Consider the following 21,950-nt stretch of genomic DNA (forward strand, 5'->3'; position numbering starts at 1 on the left):
GGCTGGGCTGCTCATGGGAGCAGTCGGGAGGCCTCGTCTGACCATTTGGTCATTCAGGTTTTCAGACTAATACCTAGAAGAGACTGGACTAAATAGCCTTCAGTCCAGCTCTGAACATGTGACCCTCCCCACCCTAAACGCCCCCACTGCCCTGAGCCTCTGGTCTTCCCTGCTCATCTCCCAACCAACGGAAGGTGCTCGCCTGGGCCCTTACCTATGCGCAGCATGAAGTTGTTGAAGGACTGATTGTTGATGTTGGTGAGTGTGTCCTTCATGGCGAGTGCGAAGTCCGCCAGGTCGGCCAGGTGCTGCCAGCGCTCCTTGTCTGACTTTTCCTCCTGTATCAGGCAATGGGGAGACTGTCGGGAGCCAGCCAGCCAGCTTTTCATGTAGCAGCTTTCGGGGAGGGGGAGGCTGTCTGTCCACCTAGTTCTTAGTGGCCTTTCCTTCCTTCCTTCCTTCCTTCCTTCCTTCCTTCCTTCCTTCCTTCCACAAAGGAGTGAGCAACCTCTTGAGCTCTGGTGTGTGACTGGCAGGGTTCACACAGATCCTTTAGTAGTGGGCATCAGACCCTGCACACCTCGGTTGCTTCCTGTCTGCCGTGTACCTGCTCACGAGGCAGGTCTCCATCCTATCTGAATCTGTTCTCAGGTTTTTGTGTGGTTGCTCCTATTTGGATTCCTCAGATTATAAACCCTTTGGCCGGGTGTGGTGGCACAGGCTTGTAATCCCCGCACTTGGGAGGCGGAGACAGGAGGATCGCGCAGGTTCGAAGCCAGCCATGCTGGCTTAAGAGACCCCGTTTCCAAATAAAAAATATAAAAATAGGGCTGGGAGTGTAGCCCAGAGGTAGAAGGGCTTCCAGGAACCTCAGTACCACAAAATAAATAAATACATAAATAATAAACCCTTTGGATGGTGGCCCACCCTCGACTGCTTAGTTAACCTTATCCAGGAAGAGGAGGAGGCAGTCATACTGACATCGAGCTTATTGCACAAGAATGTGAATAATAATAATGTTAAGAATAGCGCTTGGCCAGGCATGGTGGCGTATGGCTATAATCCCAATACTTCGGAGACAGATGAGAGGATCACAGGTCCAAGACTAGCCTCAGCAACCTAGCAGGACCCAGTTATTTAAAAAAAAAAAGGGGGGGGGGCTAGGGATGTAGCTTGGAAGTATATTGCCTCTGGGTCCAATCTCCAGTACCATAGAGAAAAAAACCAAAAACACACACCAGGGGCTCCATAGGTCTGCATTAGCTTAGCAAAAGAACAGGCTGGTAGCAACCTTTAAATTTTCATTGTTATAGAACTGCATAGATGGCACCTGCTCCTCAGTTCTTAAGAAAGTACAGAGTCTAAAGGGGCATGGTCAGTGTGTACAAACCATCTTAGGTCTACACAGGAGGGGGGTATTGGACGTTCTTTTTCTTGGCTTTCTCAGTAAACCTTTTATGTCTGCAATGCATGTATGGGTGGTATATGTGTCTGGACCATTCCATACAACTGTACTAAATAACTTCTCATTTTACTCTCGTAACTTCCTGCGTGGTTGGTCAAGGCTGCGTGTCTCTTGTCCCCAGCAGAAGCCTTGTCTCTGGCCACTGAGTTATACTGTTAGTTGCCTAACAAGTTTAGTTACCTTGCTGGAGCTGGTGAAGCCATTGGTGTTGACATCTGGGGTGACTCCGGAAGCTGCCATGTAGGTGCTGCCGATGGTCTTGATCTTGGTGATGACCCGAAATTTGGGATTGTCCAGGAGCTGAGGCCAGGATTACAGAGAGAATCGCCAGCAGAGTCAAGGGAGACAAAGGAGCCAACTAAGATTCTCCATTTTCACAGATTCCACCGGGCATCCAAGAGATGCTTTATTTTTCCATGATCTCGGCAAACTTCCTAACTCTCTAAGCCTGAGTCTCTAGATCCTTAACACCTAGATAAAATTGCTAGTCTCCTGTGGTGTGGCTGAGCACATAAGTAAAAGCACATATGTATACAAGTCACCCAATAACTGCTGAATCTCAGTGTGAGAGGGGAGGAATCCAGGGGCTCTGGTCTTGTTCAGCCAGTCCCTGGCCTGTGAACTTGCAGGTGACTGCCCAGGCTCACACCTCCCCCTACAGACCCAGCAGTTCCAAATCCCTACAGGAGTCCATAATGCTGTGGGAAGGGGCTCATCCGGAAAATCGCAGCCAGTCTGGGTAGCTCACTTCTTAGTGACTTCTGGTGCCTGTCCTGGGATGTGGTCTGGGATGCACAAGCCCTGGCGGGAGGGAGCAGGAGGGCACTCACCGAGTCAAAGTCAGAGATGATCTCGTTGAGGAAGCGCAGACACTCAATGCCGCCATTATTGATGCTCTCCTCAGTGTAGAAGTCGGCAAAGTTGGGCAGGGAGGCAAACATAACTCCAATCTCATCGTAAGACTGGCTGTATAATTCCTAAAATGAGGCAGGGCCCAGTGCTCAGAGGTTGGCCGCTGGGTGGGTGATGTGCTAGAGAAGCTGATCTGTCTTCCCCACATACCGTGCGTGCACTCATTTCTTTGGACCCAAGTGTCTCAGATTATGCCAGCTGTGTTGGAAAATAGTTCATCACAACTTTGAATAAATGAAATAGCTTTTCTGGCTCCGGGAAGAGCCCAGCTGCAAAGGAAGAGGGCTCACCAGAGCTGAAAACTACTGTTTTGAGAAGATCACGTCCACAGAAAGGGGGTTCTGGCCAGGCCTCAGCTTCTGGAACAGAGCCTCAGATGCAGCCTACAAGAACAGTGGCTACAGAGGGCCCCTTTGCAAGAGGCCCAGGAAATTCTCTTGCTAATATTGATGGTGGTTAGGTCCCGCCCTACTGGAGCCCCGGCCCCAGTCCTGGGAGGCTTGGGCCCAGGGGGGCTCCAGGAGGAAGAGCAGATGATGGCCCCTAGAGGCAGGAGCGGTGTGTCAGGAAGTGGTAATGCACACAGAGCCCTGCTCCTCACCTCATCTCTCTTCTTTGAACCCAGGAAATGGCGTGCAACATGCTCAGGCAACATGTTGGTGACCAAGGCCTCGTTCCAGCGTCGCATCTCATAGACACGTTCCTTCTGGTCATGGACCTCGATCTTCCACAGGAACAGCGTCCGCGCCAGTTTCTCCACCTGCAGACACGCGGGCAAGGTGTGTGCTCTGAGCTGGCCGCTTGATGGAAAGGTGAAGAGCGGGGACTTGGAGGGATCCTACTGGAAAGACTGGAAGGAGGGCGGCTAAATGGCAAGGCAGGAAGCCTGAGAGGATGCGCCTCAACAGAAGCCGCCCACAGCTGCAGGTCTGCCGTGTGCACGTGGAGGGACGACAGATAGAGTGGGGCCTCCCAGCCAGGGTGGAGTCCCCGTTTCCAGCCACTGGCTTTGGCTGGGTGACAGCTTCAGAAGGCTGTGCTTTCCTTGGTAAGCCAGCAGGGGCACCAGAGCTAATGGAGTGCTTGTACAGAGACTTCCCACCCTCTTCCTTCTCTCCTCTCTTTATTTTTTATGTTTTTTATTTTTGAGGTACTGTGGATGGAACCCGGGGCATTCTACCTCCAACATACACCCCCACCCTATTTTTTATTCTTTATTTTGAAGCAGGGTTTAACTGAGTAGAAAAGGGCCTCACTAAGTAGCTAAGGTTGTCCACGAACTGAGATCCTCCCACCTCAGCCTCCCAAATGCCGAAATTGCAAGCGTGCACCACCACGCCCAACGTCTTTCTTTTAACTAAACAACGATCTCATCAGCCCCCTTTCAGCTCCATGGTGACCCCATGCCAGGGTGCTTGCAGACGCCATAAGCTCTGCCCTGGGGAACAGAGACGTTACCCAGGCTCAGCCTGCGCTCCGCTCCTCCGCCTCCACACTTTGCCACCTCCTGGAGGAGGTCAGCGGAAGAGGTGAAGAACAGCTTTCCTTGTATTACTAAGGAAGAAACCAGAATACTGAGAAGGTGGGGGCTTGCCAAGGGTCACACGCCATGTTGGGTAAGAACCCGCTTTTCCTAGGTCTGGGGGCTGCTTCACAGGAGGCTCTGGTGGGCCTGGGCCCAGGACGGGTGCACAGCACTCACGTGACGGGAGAAGTAGTAAAAGCTCAACATCATGACGACCATCATCACTGTCATCGAGTACTTGGAAGGCACCAGCGGTAGCCTGCTGGACAGAGAAGTGCACCTGAGAGGCCGCCATGCTGCCCTCAGGAAGGGATTGGAGGCCCTCTGCCTGCGCTTGTGAGGCCTGTCACCCTGGGCCGGCCTGCGCAGTTTTTCCCCTTAGGCCAGACCCCCTGGGCCCGTGGCGCTGTCTTGGGTCATTGGGCTTCCCACTGCCAGCCAGCCAGGCCCTGGCCTCTCCTGGCCACACCAGGTGCTCACAGCAGGGCTGCTCCCAGGTGCTTAATCCTACAGCACCCAACTGATCACAGAGGCGACTGCAGCTGTACGAGTTTGGAAGAGAAGAGACTGACTAATCACAGCCTTCTCTAACGTTTTACCATGGCCTTCTCTAACGTTCATCCATAGTTTTGTGTGGAGATAGAATTAACTTCCATTACTGTATGGTGGTCTGTGTGAAGGCAGCACAATTTATATTTCATCTACTGTTGCCATCTGAGTTGTTTCCATTTGGTGTGTATGTATATTATGCACAGTGCTGCTATGGACATTCCTGTACATATTCCCTAAGGCAAATATATGTGCACGGTGTCTTCAGGGTATGCATGTAGGTGTAGGGGTGTAACTGCTGGGTCATAGGTCTATTTTCAACTTTACTAAATAACTCCAAATTACTTCCCAAAGTGATCATATCAATTTATACTTCTACGAGTAAACTTGATGCTGGCTAGGTATGGTAGTACATGCTTGTAATCTCAGTACTTGGGAGGCTAAGACAGGTTCACAGGTCCGCGGCCAGTCTCAGATACTTAGTGAGGCCCTCCACAACTAGACTTGCTTCAAATAAAAATAAATAAAATGGTCTGGGTGTAGCCCGGAGGTAGAGTGCCCCTGGGTTCAATCCCCAATTAAAAAAAAAAAAAACCTGGATATTGTCAGATTTTAAATTTTTTCTTGTGGTTTTAATTTGCATTTCCTTGATTATCTGAGTGATTTTCATTTACTGGTGGCCATTTAGACTTTTGTTGAAGGGCCAGTGTAAATCTTCTACCTATCTTCCTTTAGGAAGTTATTGTTTGGTCTGTTAAAGTCACTGAATCACAAAATTCTAAACTTCAGTTAGAAGGGGCTTTAGAGAACTTCTTGTTCAGTGTTCTCCTGAAGAGAGGGAACCTATCTGCCCACGATCCCCAGAGAATGTGCAGGTAAGAGCCAGGCCCTCTCATCCCAGCCCAGGTCTGTCCTCAGCCATTTAAAGAGTGGAAGTCGCCGTCGTCCACTCGGCCACCTCTCTCCTCCATCTGGCTGCCTTGGCCATCCTCCAGCCACCCAGCTCTGCGCTCCAGGCTCTGCTGCCTTCACTGCAGGAGAGGCTCAGATATTCAGGTCCAAGCTAGAATCCCTGTGCCTCTGCCCCAGCCCGCCTAGAGAATGCCCACTCTAACTCATACACCCAGATTATGTGCTTCTGGAAGAATGCGATCCAGGAGTGTTGGCCTCTTATAAATTGTCTGTCTCTAGAAGAAGGGTCATAAATGCAGACCAAGGTGGGAACACAGTAGCCCTTACCTGTCAGTGCCATTGAGCCCAGGGGTAGAGAGTATCTGCATCTTCTCTAAGGCCACCACAGGAAAGCTGTCGGACAGAAAATAGCACGTGGGCCGTGTCCAGGCACAAGGAGCTTCTGCCCAAACGCCAAGGTGTCCCACATCCTTACTCATCAAGATGGAAAGGGCCTGTCCCCACATCATGCCAGCAGCGGCCGGTCTGAGAAGCTACAAACCCTGTCCCCGTGCAAGACTGTGGCGGCCCCGAGGCGGAACGCCACCTCGCTGCAGCCCCGTGACCTTGGAGTGGAGAGCTGGGGTGGGAGGAAGACGGCCACGCAGATCCCTAACGAGGCTTCATCTTACCTGTGCTCCTGAAAGCGTTTGTGGTCGTATTCATCAAAGACGGGGCACCAGGCGTAGAGGTTGATGGCGGCCACCGCGCCGGTGACGAGCAGCATGAGGGTGAGCTTCACCATGTGGCTGACCTGCACCAGCATGATGGTGGCGATGAGGGACAGCACAGCGACGTAGTTGTAATACTTGGGGTTCTCCAGGCAGCCACCTTCCATCTCCATCCCTGCCGTTCCATTGGAGGGTCCAGAGTAGTACTGGAGACAGCTGAGCTAGGGCCCGGGCGGTTGGGAGGGAACAGCAGGCAGTGGTTAGAGAGGGGTGCGTGTGCCAGGGCAGCGGCCCCTTAGCCGCCTCCCCCTGTAGCTCCCTCACAACCTCTGAAAAGGAAATTTTACCAAAGCAGTCACAAAAGTTAGCAATTAGCTGGGCATGGTGGTACATGCTTATAGTCCTGGCATTTGGGAGGCTTAGGAGGATCAGGGTTCCTGGACAGCCTCAGCTACTTAGTAAGGCCCTTTGCAACTCAGTGAGACCCTGTTTCAAAGTAAAGAATAAAAATTAGGGCTGGGGTATAGCTCAGAGGTAGAATGCCCCTGGGTTCCATCTCCAGTAACCCCCCCCAAAAAAAAAGTTAGCAACTGCTACTTAGAGCTTTACCATCATTGCATGTGACATTCAGAAAAATTTGTATTTGCCACACTATAGCGTACTGCTCTCCTAATATGTTTAGTGAAAAATTAAATGTGAAGAAACTATCAAGCATGTGGGGGGTACAGGGGCATTCTACCACTGAGGTACATCTCCAGCCCTTTTTATTTTTGAGACAGTGTAAGTGGCCCAAGCTGGCCCCAAACCTGTAATCCTGTCTCAGCCTCCCAAGTTCCTATGGGATCATAGAAATATGCCACCATGCCCGGCCCATTGAATATTTTTAACACTGCCCCTGTTGCATAGAAAATGCACAGAGGCTGAACTCGGCCACACTTGCACAATTAGCATGCAGGAAAGTGATCCAGGGCCAGGTCTTTAGGCCTCCAATCCAACACACTCTCCAGATCACTCAGGCTGCAGGAGGGACAGGGATCAGTCAGCCGCGCTCACGGGCTCCCATGGTGACCAGCCTGTCTGCCCAAGCTGCCATTTGGGGAGCTTACGACCTTCTGGAGTCTGTTCACTGGATCTGCTGCTGGGCAGATGTAGTTAACAGAAAGTGTAGCCATACACCCAAACCTTTTTTTTTTTTTTTTTTTGTAACTTTTAGCTCATCTTGTTTGGGCAGTCTTGGCATGTAATTCTAACACATGAGGATTCTCATACCCCCTAGTTTTTCAGCGCTCCAGGGGCAACGGCATCTCCAAATGTTGTGCAGAACATCCAGACCCCTGTTAAGCACTGGTCCTCAGAGCTGGCCAGAAGCCTCAGGTGTGTCCTGACACGGAAGGGGTCAGGGCACCGTCCTGTGCGGCCATCGCCGTGCCACTCCTGGGCATGGCCAGCTCCGGAGCGTCCAGCGCCTCACTCTGAGTTGGTTGCAGCCCTAGAGCTTTTTTCACTTACACTACTTGGCAGTAGTGTAAGTGAAAGTCTCCATGCCGGTTTTATTCCTATACTTGTTAAAGAAAATACAGTAAATAATATAACAACATTACATACTTGGAGAACTTGTTTAAAAGGGTACATATGGTTCCACCAAAATGGGAGGAAGCCATAACAAATGACGAGAGCACGTCCTGACGGCGCCAAGCCTCCCTGCTCGAGAATGCTTGGTGCTCTCAATCAATAGCTCTGGGCTTCCAACTCATCCCAGCTTCTCCATGGACTGAGGAGAGCAACGAACAGATGGACATGTCTCCCCTTAGCCATCTGGGCTGGGAAGCTGCTGGCCCTCTGCCCCCTCCTGGAAGGTCTGGCTGTGTTCAGAAGGTAACTAGGAGAGCGCCTCTGGCTTACCGCTCCGGCCCTGAGGCAGACCCAGCACCAGCCACACTGCAAGGGGTGCCTGGATGCGCAGAGTGCTCACGACTACTGCGCCAGTGAGCAGCGAGATGGGAAGGGAAGAACCGGATCTAGAAGCACTTCAGCATTTGCCTGTCACTGACTGGCTGTGACCTATCTGAGCCTTAGTTCCTTTAGATGAAACCAGACACCAATGCCCTGGACTGAGCATGTGGGACTGGCCCTGCCCTGGGAGAGGGGGATACCTCAAGAAAAGTCAGCCTTAGAGGTGTCCTGGACAACAGCTGGAAGCCCCCCTTTGGCTGGATGATCAGGTTAGCAGCTAAGTCCCACCCTACACCTGTGTCAGCCGGTGGAAGGATGGGCTGACAAGCTCTTGTTGCTGCCAGTTCAGAAGGCTTCCTCCGCAGGGAGCCTGGTGCCCCTTCAACCAGGGGGAGTGGCTCACCATGTCCACGACGTTGGCCATGACCAGGATGAAGATGGCTAACATGGCCCAGGTGTTCCTGGCCCAACGGGTCCTGTCGATCCACGCTGAGAAGGCCACAAGCTTCTTTGGAAAGGACTAGAAGGAATGGAATCGCAAGGGTGAGAAGCCTTTGACAGCCCTGTGTGCTGCAAACATGACTGCTGACCCTGGCTGCTCCCCATGCCCCAGTCCCAGGATATCGAAAGTACTTTGCTGTGTGTCTCCCCAAAACTGAGAGTGGGACAAAGCTGAGGAGAGAGTGCAGGGGTCCTGGGGCCCTGGCTCAGCCCCTCGAGGTGTGCGCAGCCCCATGGCCTCCAGGGTGCAGCCCCTGGCAGGACAGACAAGCTGGCCATCCCAGGAGGCCAGGGACAGCAGCCGGCACCGTCCACTCCCATCTCCAAGAGGCGGGACCAAGACAGGGAACAATTTTCGTGGCGAGCCTTCTGCCTAGCCATCTCCCCTGCCTTTTCTAGATCAGTACACCTAAATCCCCCAAGTTACCTGGCAAGCCAGCAGAAAATTAATTTTCCTAAAACACTACTTTTCCCTTGTTCTGATCAAAACTTCTCTGCCTGGCACCCCAGTGCCTGCAAGAGAAAGTGTTGATCCCTTCAGTTGGCTCTTAAAGTCCTCCACAAGCAGAGCCAACCCTCGTTCCTGCTAGTCCTCTGTAGCTTTTCCACCCAGATTCCCCTTCATCCACACTGCCACAATCATGGGTGCTGCAGCATCCACCCACCCCCTGCCCAAGCCTAGCCCAGAGGTGCTCAGCTGATGGTGGACAGATGCATGCATGCATGGATGGATGGATGGATGGATGGATGGATGGATGGATGGTTGGGTGGATGGATGGATGGATGGATGGATGGATGGATGGATGGATGGATACATGGATGGATGGATGGATGGATGGATGGATGGTTGGGTGGATGGATGGATGGATGCTTGAACCATCCTAACAAAAGACAGAATTTGACAGGAAGCATAACTCCATCGGTCCCAGGTTTCACAGGGTGTGCTACACTTCCAGAAACTTGCAAGCCCAAGAGTAAAGTACCTCTTACCCGGGGGAAGATGGCAGCCAGTGAGCAGATGGTCAGGATCAGGAGCAGAATCTCCCCAACAACAAAGGTCACATAGTTTGTCATCAGCCTGTAATGGGGGAAAGATGGTTGGGAAGGGGCTGAAGGAGGAGTGAGACTGGGTGAGGGGCAAACATGGCCCAACCTCATGCTGAGAAGCTCTGTGGGATACCAGGGAGGGGCTCCCAATGGCGGTGCAGAAAAAGACGAGGAGTCCCAGCCCAGGGAGCACTGGTCAAGTGCATGGCCTGGGAATGCCACCTCCCCCACTGTCACTGTCCACTGGGACATTTCCTAGAAGGGAGAAGGGGCACAGGTACCCTGGACACAGCCCAATAAAAACTTGGGAAGGGATTCTTAGAACTGAGCATCCGCCATATAGCTATGATGCAAACCAGGATAGAACAGAGCACGGGCAGCAGAGGATGACCAAGACGTCCTTGGATGACCCCCTGACTGCACTGAGCCTCGGGGACCAGCCCTTCCACATCCACGTCATCCCACCCACTCCAAGAATCCTCTCCACCTTGCCCAGTGCCCAAGACCCCCAGTTTAGAGATGCTAAGTCCAGTGTCCGGTCCAAGACCTCTTCCCCTCCTTGACACACTCTCTCACTTGGTTGTTAGGACTCTGGTCCCGGCTGACTTTTTCTTACCACTTGCATGCGGTTGTTCACCACTCAGACCTTGACCTCTTCCCGCCCAGGCTCCCCTTGGTGACCTCATAACATCTCATGCTCTCAGTGCACCCTGTGGGGGTGACCAAAGCTGGCATCCCCAGCCCTATCCTCTCCCCAAGCCCCAGGGTCCACCCTCAGCTGCCCCAGGACAGCACTGCAGGCACCACAGACCCAACACGGCCAGAAGCAAACGCTGGTCTTTGCTTCCTCAGTGCCCCTCTGCCATGTTCTCCATCCCGCTTAATGGCAACTCCATGCTGCCAGTTGCTCAAATCACTTAGGGGCATCCTTTATTTTTATTTTTTGTAGTACTGGGAATGGAACCCATGGGCCTTCTTCCTCCAGGCTGCACCCCTAGACCTATTTTATTTTTTATTTGGAGACAGGGTCTTGCTAAGTTGCAGAGGGCCTCACAAAGTAGCTGAGGCTGGCCGAGAACCTGGGATCCTCCTGCCTCAGCCAACCAAGTACTGGGATTACAAGTGTGCGCCACCACACCTGACAGGGACATCCTTGACTCCACTCTGTGACATCCCACAACCAATCCATCAGCAAGCAAGTCTGGTCAGCCCTGTCCCCAAAATAGGTTCAGAATTCATCTATCTGTCCATCAATAAGATTCAGAACCCAACCACTGGTTCCCATCTTCTCTAACTTCAGCCTGGCCGACTCGCCTGTGGCGCGTCTGAGTCACTAAGCCTTACTGGTCTCACCGTTTGCACTCTTGCTCAACATAGCAAAGGTGGGCTTCTGGGATGTGTGCCCCCAGGCGGCTCCTCTGCTTGCACCTTCCAGTGGCTTCCTGTTGTGTGTGCCACGGTCTCAACTCTGTTCTACTCCCCAAACTCGCTGCAGCGGCCCTGTTCCAGCAGCACGGAGCCCTTGCTGTGCCTCCAGAGGTCAGGGCCCTCCGGCTCCCCAGACAGGCAGGGGCTGCTCCCCACCCTTCAGAGGATGCTGACTACCCCACAAAGACATACAAACAAAACTCCCCACCACACCCCATCTTCTTTCTTTGCTTTACTTTTCTTTTTTCTTTCTTTCTTTTTTTTTTTTTTTTGCAAGCATGTGTGGTACTGGGGATTGAACACGGGGGCATTCTATCTCAGCCTCCCAAGTACTCGGATTATAATCATGGGCTCCCACAAACTGGCTTGCTTTACTTTTATTTGTAGAATTTATTTCCTACTATCTACATACATACTTTAATTATTTGAAGGTTCATGCCTGTCCTCCCCTATGATAGTCTACGTTCCATGAGAACAGGGATTTTTTTATGTTTTGTTCACTACTGTATTCTTAGACCTTTATCTCCAGGTACAAAATAGATAATAAATCACCATACAAATAATGACCTTGAGCTCACAACCATCTGGAGGGTGAGCCAGCGTGGGACCATCCCCTCACTCTGCAGAAGGGCATAGTGGGCTCCGTGAGCCCCCACTGACCCACAGTGCTCCATCAGAACCTATGATACAATCCAAATCCCCCTCTGGGGGGGCCATCGCAGGAGGGAGCTGCTGATGGGTCAGAGGCCGGGAGGATGACAGTCCCCCTTCAGGGGAGGCCTCAGCAGCTGGACAAAGCCTCCAGAACACCCACCTCACCCTAGGGGACCTGCCACCGAGGACAGCACTTAGCCTCGTGCCTAGGATCCAGCTTTACTAAGACTGGCCTTGGTCATGAAGGTTGATCAGGTCCCCATGCTTGTCCCCAAGTCCCCTTGGGCCTATCCAGCCAGGTTTTCTGTCTCCTGATGTACCTGTCCCCATCATCCAGCTCTGGCCGAGGTGCCGCCCCCCAGTCCCTGAGGCCCCGGGAGCCCTGGCCTGGCTGCCTCTCCTGGCCTGCGGTCCCGCCAGCGCCCCCTCTCACCAGGGGTCGATGAGGAACTCGACCAGGGCGGTGCAGAGCAGGACCACGCAGGAGCAGCTGAAGGCGGCCCCACTCTGCTTCTCCTTCTCCACCGAGTAGCGGGTTTCCATCTCCGGGTCCATGAACCGCATGGAGAGGAGGAAGGTGTTTCTCTTCTTTACCCTGCGGTGGAAAGGAGCCCCGTGAGCCACAGATGCATCTGCCTCGGCGGGGTCACGGTACAGAGGACCGGCTCCCGGGGCCACTTACACCTGGGCGGACTCTCGCTCCAGCAGCGCCTCGTTGAGCAGCTGGTTGAGCTCGTGCTCGTCCTCGGAGGCGTCCACCACGCGGTCAGCCAGGTCCTGCAGGCGCAGCCTCCGCCGGGGGTTGGGGAACGAAGGGTTGTCGGCCTGGGAGCCAGGGAGGCAGAGTCAGTGGGCGGATGGGTAGTGGATGGGAGGACTGGGGAAAGACGAGGGTGGAGGAGCGCAGGAACAAAGACCGCTGCACTCATGAGGACCGATCCCTTCTGCGCTAACATCCAATGTCCCGGAGTCTTCCCCATTGCTCCCATGGGGCTCCCTCTTGCTGGAGCCAAGGCTTCAGTCTTGCCTGGTGTCCCGGGCCCTAGACAGAAGCTCTGTGGTTCAAGACACCACCAGGGTGTCATACCTACATATTGACATCTTTGGAGCACAAGCGACCCCAGCCCTAGGTACTTAAGAAAACAGAGAGAGGAGCTTACACCTGGCTCATTTTGGAGAGGAAGATCTGAGTAGGGAGCAATGGGAGAAAAAAGACTGTCCTTGCCGCTGGCGGCCAGCAAGGGGAAGGGCTGGCCCAGCTGGGCACCCACTCCCATTTCACTGCCAGGCACAGAGGAAGAGCAGCAACCCCCAAAATATAACTCGAGGCTGAGACTATAGCCCCGTGGGTGCGCGTAGTAACGGAGTAGGCGGGTGGGGGCTGCGGGAGTGGGCGCAGAGTGTGTCAGGAAGCAGAGCCGAGACCCCGGGTCCTAAGCTCTGCTATGCACTGGCGGAGTGAGACCCGGATCATCCGTGTCCCCCAGCCCCAGCCCCTCCTCTGCAATGGCATGGATGGACTGTTCTGGCACCAAGACCCTCTGCCCTCGGCACACATTCTGCAGCAGAGCGACACTGGCTAATGCTTAGGGTGTGAAGGGCACGCGCTACTAAAGCCGCCGCGTGAGCTCGTCATCAAGTTCCATCAAGTCAGCGTGTCCAGGATCTATCACGAAAACTGCTCAAAGGAGAGGCTCCTGGACATGGGAAGCTCAGGCAGAGGCTGGTTCTGCTGAGCCCCACCGCCAGCTTCTCTGGCCTCTGACTTAAAGATCTTGGACAACTCCTCCCACAGAGGCCCGGTCTCCAGGTGTTCACTGTGTGTGTGTGTGTGTGTGTGTGTGTGTGTGTGTGTGTGTGTGTGTGTATGGTACTGGGGTGGAACCCAGAGGCTTTCTACCTCTGGCCTATACTCCCAGACCTATTTTATATTTTATTTGGAAACAGGGTCTCACTAAGTTGCTGAGAGCCTCACTCAGTAGCTGAGGCTGGCTTTGAACCTGTGCGATCCTCCTGTCTCAGCCTCCCAAGCGTGGGGATTACAAGCGTGCGCCACTATGCCTGGCTCAGGCGTTCACTTTTGTCAGTGCATCCCCTCAACTCAAGAGGCTCCATAGAAATAACATTTTCTGGCGGTGCTGGGGACAGAACCCATGGCCTCTACACTCCACCAGCTCTACCACTGAGCTTCGCCCCGGCCCCATGAGCTTCTTAGTAGCGGGCCATTCCAGATAATCTAGAAGGTGCTGGCTCTCAGGACAGCAAGTCAACCCTTCCCTCCGCGGGCCCTGGACATGCCTCTCTGCGCGTGGAACGCATGGAGGTGACCGAGCCAGAGGGGAGAGTCCAGCCCCAAAGTCTCACTCCAAAATGGGCTCAGGTCCTGCAGAGTCCTCCGGGCTGTACTCACGGATCTCAGACCTACAGGATTCTGGGCCTCCCAGGCCTCTCTGGGCCTTATCCACCCTCACTCCTCTCACCCGGTGAGGAGACAGTCACACTGTTAAAAAAAGCCGCAGCCCGGGCCAGCGGCCAGCCCCCCACGCCCCATGGACACCCTGCTCCCCACCACAGACTGGCCTCGGGAGCCCGCCCTGCACCCACCTGGGCCTCCTGCTCCTCGGGCTCCTCTGACGTGGAGCCGCTGGCGTGGGCGCTCCCGCTGGGCTCCTGGGTCTCGATGAGGGCAGGGGAGCTGGGCTTCGAGGACGCTGGGGCTCCATTTGGCAGGGCCTGCGGTGGGAGGAAGCAGCCATGAAGGACCCCGAGGGCGGTGTACTATGGTTCTGGAATCTTGCCACTGGAGTCATGAAAACCTCGCTGGCCTAGAAATTTCCCTGTTTAGTTCCTCCTCTAGGACATTAATTTAAAAATCCTGTCAGTTCCTGCTATCAAAAGTTTTCTAAACCGAGATAGACTCAATCAGTCCAGCTCCTACTTCTAATATAGTAACTCCGTGACAGTGAGTCCCTGGGGCCCTGCCAGGGCCTCTGCGTCTCCATAACCCCCAGAAACCAACAATTAGTATTTTTCCATGACAGAGTGAGTTACTGCTGTAATGGGGACAGTCCACTCTTTTTTTTTTTTTTTTTTTTTTTGCAGATCTGGGGATGGAACCCAGGGGCATTCGATCTCTGAGCTACACCCCCTGATCTATTCTTTATTCTTTATTTTGAAACCAGGTCTCACTAAGTTGCAGAGGGCCTCACTAAGTAGCTGAGACTGTCCGCGAACCACGATCCTCAGGTCTCAGCCTCCCGAATGTTGGGATTACAAACGTGCGCCACCACGCCCCGTTCAGTTCGGTCATTTGATTAAGAATTTGTGGAGGACAGACAGACTGTGCAGCCCGGCTGTGTGGCTCACACTCCCCCAGGAAGGGCAGATGACAGGGAGGGACAAGGACAAGACGCCGTCCACGGGGTGATGGGTGGGAGGCAGGAGAATGGGCGCGAGGCCGGCCGCAGAGTCCAGTCACCACGAGGGTGGTCAGGCGAGGGGTGCTGCTGTGACAGCAACATCTCAGTAACAAATGAAGGGCTAAGTCAAAAGAAGAAAAGATTTCTGGGGAAAAAGCCGCCAGTGCAGGGGCCCTGGGGCAGGCAGCCAGGGTGGCCAGAGCTGCGGAGCGAGGGGGAAAAGACCCAGGAGCGATGCTTCCCGCTAAGGAGGCCTCCCTGGCCCGGGCCCTCCTCCGCCACGCGCACCCCACGCCACGCTCTCTCCCTGGCGCTCACGTCCCTTCTGTGTCCTCGGCCCCTTCCACGTGTCCAGTGGCTCCCCGTGGGGCTGTCTCGGGATCACCTTAATTCCAACTTGCCATGAAGGACAATCACTGCCTCCCCTGAGCTGCTTTCCCTCCGGAAGCAGGGAAATTCCATTCCACCTCAGGGTCGTCTTCAAGTCCGCCAACCTTTCTCCTACAGTTGCTCTTTTTTTTTTTCTTTTTCTTTTTGGCAGTACTAGGGGTGGAGTCCAGGGGCATTCTACCTCCAAGCTACACCCCCAGCCCTATTTTTTATTCTTTATTTTGAAACAGGGTCCATTGAGTTGCAAGGGACCTAAAGTAGCTGAGGCTGTCTGCAAACCGCGATCCTCCTGTCTCAGCCTCACAAATGCTGGGTTTACAAGCGTGCGCCATCATGCCTGGCCTACAGTTGCTCTTAAAGTAAAATAATTAAATCCCTTCCCTTCCAACCCTGTCCTCTGAGGGTGGCCCAGGGCACTCACCGAGCCATTGAGGCCATTGTGGGCGGCTGTCTTCTTCACCTCTGGCTTGGAGGCGATGATGAGGTAGGTTTCGATGCCCTTCTCATCCAGGTAGTCGCAGCGGCTGCCCCCATCGCCCGGCTCCACGTCGAACTCCCCTTTCAGGCAATCCATGGTGCTCTGGGAGATGTGCACGCGCCTAGGTTGCAGCGAGAGGCCCTAAGCGTGCGCCCTGGGGGCAGCCGGTGGACTGTGGGCTCTGCCACTGACTGGCCCGTGTCCCCTGGCAGGTGGGGCAGAGGCCTGGGGGGGGGGGCTATCTGTGCGGGCAGCCTGGTGCCCATGCCCAGAGCCTCACTGTGGGGCCTCAAAATGAGCCACGCTCTCCTTACGGTCACATCCAGCCCAAGGGCAGGGTCTGCCTAGGGGCCTGCTTCTGGCTCTGAAGAAGAGCTCAAGGGAGATGCGCAAGGGGCCCGTATCACTTCTGGTCATAATGCCCTGGGGGCCTGGGCTGTGACTTCCGCGCGCAAAGGCGTGCAGAGGCCCAGGCAGGAGTCACCACAGCCAGTGGGATGGGGCGGCAGCCCTGAAGGAGGCACCAGGTGCCCTAATTGGGAGCAGAGGTGGTCACTGCTGCTGAGCAGGACGGGCCTTCATCAGGGCCACAGCCCTGGGGGTGGATGACGAGCCCTTCCTTGGCCCCACACCTGCCCACCCAGGAGGAGCGCTCACCCAGGGATGCCGCCAGCCTCCATCTTGTTGGCCACTGTGACGTCGGTGGACCACACATCATATTGCCAGCGCTTCTGGCCCAGGACACCGCCCAGCACAGTGCCCGTGTGCACCCCCACACGCATGTCCACCCCGGTCTTGGTCTTCTCCCGCACATACCTGCCAGGACACACAGAAGGTGTGGGGACACGGCCCCGGGTGGGGCCTTCCCCTGCGCGGGGTCTGCGTGAGCTGGCCTCCCTCGGGCCCAGGCCTGGCATCTGCCTTGGGGCTTTCTGCTCGAGCTGGGTAGCTGCACCGCGCGTTAACACCGGCCGGGGCCCAGCCCACATTCAGCTACCACAAGCCAGCGGGCGTGGCGGACACAGTGACCTCTTCCCCGGGGCCTCTGATTTCTGACTTCCGATCGCTTGTTCATCCCTGAGGTTAACGCTGCACTGTCTGGTCCGTGCCCAGCTGTCCTGGGTGCTACAGACACTGAGGAGTTCACAGTCGCCAGGCAACTCTCCTGGAACTCCAGAGAGAGGCACAAACTAAACCCAGGAACTCCTGCTGGGCAGGAGTGGAGGTGGAAGTTTCTAGTCCTGAACTACTTTGCCCCTTCACCCCTGGGGTAAAGGCGCCATTTGTTTCTTTCTGGGCCCAAAGGAGAGAGGCCTGAGCCAGGGAGGTGGGAAGAACACAGAGCTGCTCCACGGTGCTGGCACAGGAGGGGCATCCTGGGCCCATCTGCCTTGGGTGTCCTAGAGAGAAACTGGAGACGGGGTGGGGGGACCCTCGGGGATGTCCCCAGCAAATGTGAGGGCGATGAGTCTCACTGCCGCAACTCCAGGAAGAAAACAGGAGGCGCCCAAAGGCTGGCAGGCCCGAGCTCAGGCAAGGGAGCCACCTCCTGACCTCCCAGGGCCCTGGGCAGAGGACTGAGCCCTGCCCCACAATCCCACACCTCCAGCCCATCACTCCATGGGCCTCGGCGGGCACCCGGGCAGCCCGGCGTGGGGGGCGAGCCGCTCCCTCCCAGGGACACTGCTTACGAGATAGCCTCCACCATGGCCAGCCCCATGAGGATGGAGCAGACCGCATGGTCCTCCCGGTAGTCAGGCAGGCCGCAGATGCAGTAGTAACAGTCGCCCAGGATCTTGATCCTCAGCTGGTGGTATTTCTGAAAGGGCAGGGCACACAGTGCTCCCAGTCCCTCCTCTGCATGGAGGAGCAGAGGAAGGACCGGTGGGGAAAGTCTTGGGGCCAGGGAGGCCCACGGGTGGCGGGAGGACAGTGGGGAGGATGGTGGGGAGGACGGTGGGGTGGGCGGTGGGGCGGGCAGTGGGGAGGACGGTAGGGCGGGCGGTGGGGCGGGCGGGCGCTTACAGCCGCCAGCTTGTCGAAGCGGGCAAAGAGCTCGTTGAGCAGCTTCACAAGCTCCTGGGCGCTGCAGGCAGAAGACAGCTGGGTGAAGCCCACGATGTCCGCAAAGAGGATGCTGCAAGAGACGAGGACCACGGGAGGTGAGGCCCGGGACGCCCGCCCGGCTCTGCCGCCAGCGCCGGGCACACAGGGCAGCGGGCTTGCCCTGAGGGAAGGTCTTTTTCAACCCAGCAGTGAGCCCTGGCCCTTCAGGCAGGGGCTTCACACTCATCCCGGCTGAGGTGCCCTCTGCGGGCCTCCCGGGCCGTGCCTGGGGACCACCCCACTCTGGCCAACCCTGCCCCTGGGGAACACATCCTTCTTTCTAGAACCAGGGTCATGGCTCCGTAGCCTCGGAGCTGGGTGACCTCCAGGAGCCCCTCCCCCTCTGAGTGGCACTGGTCAATGATGCTGTCTGTGGTCCAGGCAGCGCACGGCACACGTCCGCTCTGACATGTGCCAGGGCAGCTCCTCCCTCGGAGCTGGGGCTCAGTGGAGCAGAGGCGCGCGTGCTGGGATGGTCCCCGGTCCTGGGGGACCCAGACCCCGCCTGCTCGGCCATTCCCGGGCGGGCTCCTCCCGCGCTGCGCCGCGCCGCCGCGCACCTGACGTTCTCGTGCCGGTACATGTACATGGTGTTGAACTGCTGCTGGTCCTTCTGGCTCTCATCTTTCTTCATGTCCTTCAACATCTCGTCAGCCACGTGCTTGGGCAGGATGGAAAGCATGAGGTTCTCCTGTGAGAGAGGACGAGGTTGGAGGGAAACCAAGTCCAGACACTTCCGGGAGGGAACCCGATCCCAGCGAGAGCTGTCCACCAAGCACCACGCAGCCCCGCGCTCAGAGCCCCCGGGAGCCAGGACGGCAGCTTCTTGTCCTGAGAAGGCTTCGGAGCCCACGTCAGAGACGCCACAAAGAAACCCAGCTCAGGGCCCCTTTCTGTAAGAAGTGCGACCATTCTGTGCGGGAGTCCCTTCCCGCCACCTGCCACGCCGGCACAGGGCGACCCCTCGGGCAATTCACACTCAACCTGGTCTGAGACCTGGGCAAACCTCAGGCCAATGACACAAAGGCCGGTGGGTTCTGCCCGTGAGCTCAGGGTCTCACAGGCCACGGCCCAGTGCGCCCAGCGCTGGGCAGCACCGCACCACCATGGCCAGGGGGGCTGAGGACAATATGGGGGCACCGAGGAGCCTCCCTAGAAGCAGGGCGGGACTGAGTCTTCAGGACAAAGTGCCAAGGACTTTGTCTCAAAGGCACACGCTCATACAAATGACTCCAGGTTCGGGGGGCCTGCAAGTACTTCAGTGGAAGCAGAATCGGAAACAGAGCTCAGGGGCTGGGTGTGCACGGAGGGCCAGCAAGCTGTGGCCCGGCGGTTGCCTATTCTCATAAATAAAGCTTTATTGGCACCCGGCCACGCGCGTTTGTTTACGTCTCGTCTCTGGCTGTTTTTGTGCTCAAACAACAGAGCTGAGTAGTTGTGACGGAGACCATATGACTTTCAGAGCCAAAAATATTTACTGTATTTACTCTTTCTAGAAAAAGCCTGTGGCTTAGGCATCTGGGATGGCGCCTGTCTCTGGAATACGGAACCAAAGAGGAGAGCCAGATGTGAGGGGTGGGTCAGGAGGTGGCGGTGGCAGTGCCGATCTGAGGAGCCGCTGGGGCCCGGCAGGTGGCAGAAGCCGGGGATTACAGTGAGACGGGGGAGAGGAGACCATGGCAGTATGAGGTGTCGGGAAGGCAGGTGCGGTGGCATCCGGTGAAGGTCGACAGGGTTAAGGGGAGTGTCGCGCTGAGGTTTTGTGGAGCAGAGGTCCTAGGAGGTCAAGGGGCAGGACAACTGTGGCTGCTGGCCAGGAGGTGCCTGAACTGCGACGTGTGGGTCAAGCCGCGGAGAGTGAGGCCGGCCTGGGACAAGCAGAGGTGTGGGTGGAGGCAGCGAACACGGGAGGCAGTGGGCGCGGTGCCCCAGGTCAGCAGAAGCCTCTCACTCAGCCAGGCCTCGTGAGCTGTCCAGTGCAGACTGAGGGTGAAGGGGACCCATTAAGTCTCCAGGCCTCACCCCCGCCGGGTGCCGCTGAGCTGGGACGGCCTGGAGGTGGATGGGGTGGGGGGCGCCTGGCCCATGTGAGCAGGAAGGAACATGGATCACGGAAGGGGCGGTCACGGCACCATGCGGTCTCCTGCCAGCCTGCAGCACCGGCAGCCAGGCCTGCATGATCAGGCCAATCTGAGCTCTTCCTCGGAGCTCCATCTGGCCGGGACAGCCCCTCTGCCCTAGCCTGAAACTGTGGGGACACCAGAGTCCAAGTAAGTCCTGGGAGGAGCTCCATGCCCTTGACCACAGTCCTGATGCCCCTCGGACACAGCCAGGCCTCCCAAGGGGTAGTTCACACCTGTGTCCACCTGCCAGGCCCTGGCTCCAGGACCAGGACCTGACACAGAACACTGGTAGCAGCAGGCGCCCAAAATATAAGCCCCTGGGCGAGACCACACCGGTGACGGGCTGCCAGCTTCCCTCCAGGCGGGCGAGACAGGGAACTTTTCTTTTTGCATTGTCTACTTCCCTGACAAGAGCAAGATCTGAGTTCTAAAGGCAGAAAATCAATCAGTACCAAGCTTAAAGGCAATCAGGACGGTGCTGTGGTTGTACGTTGAGGCTAGCAATTTACTTGTGTGGTTTAATGGAAACCTCAGTCAACCTCAGAAGGTCAAGTAGGCAGGGGTCCACCGAGTCGTTCTGCTAACAAGATGGGTTTCAAGTAAAACTCTGCGCATACAGGAGACAAGGTGAACAGACGTGGCAGAGGAGGAACGGTGAAGGGGGCGCTGGGGTGCAGGGGCCGGAGGGGACATCTGGGAGGTGGCGGTCAGAGGAGGAAGAGGCCAATGCTTGTGTGCTGCTGTCGAGATGCTGAGACTCGAACCCAGGGCCAGGTCTTCCACAGAGCTTGCGCCCAGCCCAGGGCTGTCTGCTCTCCCCTCCTCCGTTACACACACTCTGTTGCTGTCTTTTTACTGGCACTGACCTTCCTCATCCATGAGTTTCATAAATTCTAAACCCTTTCCTGGGTCTCTTAAGAGTGCACAATATTAGCTATGGATTTTGTGTGTGTGTGTGTGTGTGTGTGTGTGTGTGTGTGTGTGTGTGTGGTACTGGGGGTGGAACCCAGGAGTTTTTCTACCTCAGGGCTACACCTACAGCCCTTTTATTTAATTTTTGTGGTACTGGGGATGGAACCTAGGAACATTCTACCTCCCAGCTACACTCCCATCCCTGTATTTTATTCTTTATTTCAAAACGGGGTCTCACTGAGTTGCAAAGGGCCTCACTGAGGAGCTGAGGCTGTCCGTGAACCACGATCCTCCTGTCTCAGCCTCCCGAATGCTGGGATCAAAAGCATACACCGCTACACCCGGAACCTGCAGCCCTTCTTATTTTGAAACAGGGTCTCACTAAGTTGTTGAGGCTGACCTCAAGTCTACAATCTTTTTGTCTCTGCCTCCTAACTATTGAGATGACAGGTATGAGCCAGCATGCCTGGCTCAGAGCAAATGCTTTTGTTTTGTTGTTGGTGGTGTTGTTGTGGCACTGGGGATTGAACCCAGGGGCATTATATCCCAAGCTATACTCCCAACCTTTTAAATTCTTTTTTGAAAAGCATTTTGCCAGGCCACTGAAATTTCTCACTGAGTTGCTGAGGCCGCCCTCGAGCCTGTGATCCCCCTGTCTCAGCCTCCCAAGTACTGGGATTATAGGTGTGTAGCGCCACACCCAGCAAAGCAAAGAGGCTTTGAAAGCCAAGAGAACAATGCTAGAAAGTGTCTACACACACACACACACACACACACACACACACACACACACACACACGCTCCTCCCATCGCCAACCCTTAGGTTGGCGTCCAAGGCACGGGGGCTCTGCAGACAGCCCGACTAT

The 21,950-nt window shown here is 55.7% G+C and overlaps 1 protein-coding gene across 3 annotated transcripts in view; it reads right to left on the minus strand.

The window, feature by feature from the left end:
- The window catches only part of ADCY3 (adenylate cyclase 3), a gene marked incomplete at both ends in the record, with an annotated part of 84,317 nt that overhangs the window by 1,476 nt on the left and 60,891 nt on the right, over positions 1 to 21,950 (minus strand). Inside the window, 17 exons of one of the 3 annotated variants that reach the window (XM_080711237.1) lie at positions 215 to 338; positions 1,646 to 1,765; positions 2,296 to 2,442; positions 2,979 to 3,137; positions 4,080 to 4,161; positions 5,691 to 5,756; positions 6,035 to 6,156; positions 8,430 to 8,546; positions 9,518 to 9,605; positions 12,090 to 12,251; positions 12,339 to 12,481; positions 14,261 to 14,389; positions 15,887 to 16,064; positions 16,601 to 16,759; positions 17,635 to 17,762; positions 17,969 to 18,080; positions 18,610 to 18,740. In XM_080711237.1, coding sequence (XP_080567363.1) covers positions 215 to 338; positions 1,646 to 1,765; positions 2,296 to 2,442; positions 2,979 to 3,137; positions 4,080 to 4,161; positions 5,691 to 5,756; positions 6,035 to 6,156; positions 8,430 to 8,546; positions 9,518 to 9,605; positions 12,090 to 12,251; positions 12,339 to 12,481; positions 14,261 to 14,389; positions 15,887 to 16,064; positions 16,601 to 16,759; positions 17,635 to 17,762; positions 17,969 to 18,080; positions 18,610 to 18,740 — 2,167 coding nt within the window. Of the gene's footprint in view, positions 1 to 214; positions 339 to 1,645; positions 1,766 to 2,295; positions 2,443 to 2,978; positions 3,138 to 4,079; positions 4,165 to 5,690; positions 5,757 to 6,034; positions 6,295 to 8,429; positions 8,547 to 9,517; positions 9,606 to 12,089; positions 12,252 to 12,338; positions 12,482 to 14,260; positions 14,390 to 15,886; positions 16,065 to 16,600; positions 16,760 to 17,634; positions 17,763 to 17,968; positions 18,081 to 18,609; positions 18,741 to 21,950 lie in introns of all 3 variants that reach the window. The other 2 variants (XM_080711236.1, XM_080711235.1) reach the window with 2 other exon arrangements.

This window comes from Muscardinus avellanarius, assembly GCF_963383645.1.
Source record: "Muscardinus avellanarius genome assembly, chromosome: 15".
Classification (NCBI taxonomy): Eukaryota; Metazoa; Chordata; class Mammalia; order Rodentia; family Gliridae; genus Muscardinus; species Muscardinus avellanarius.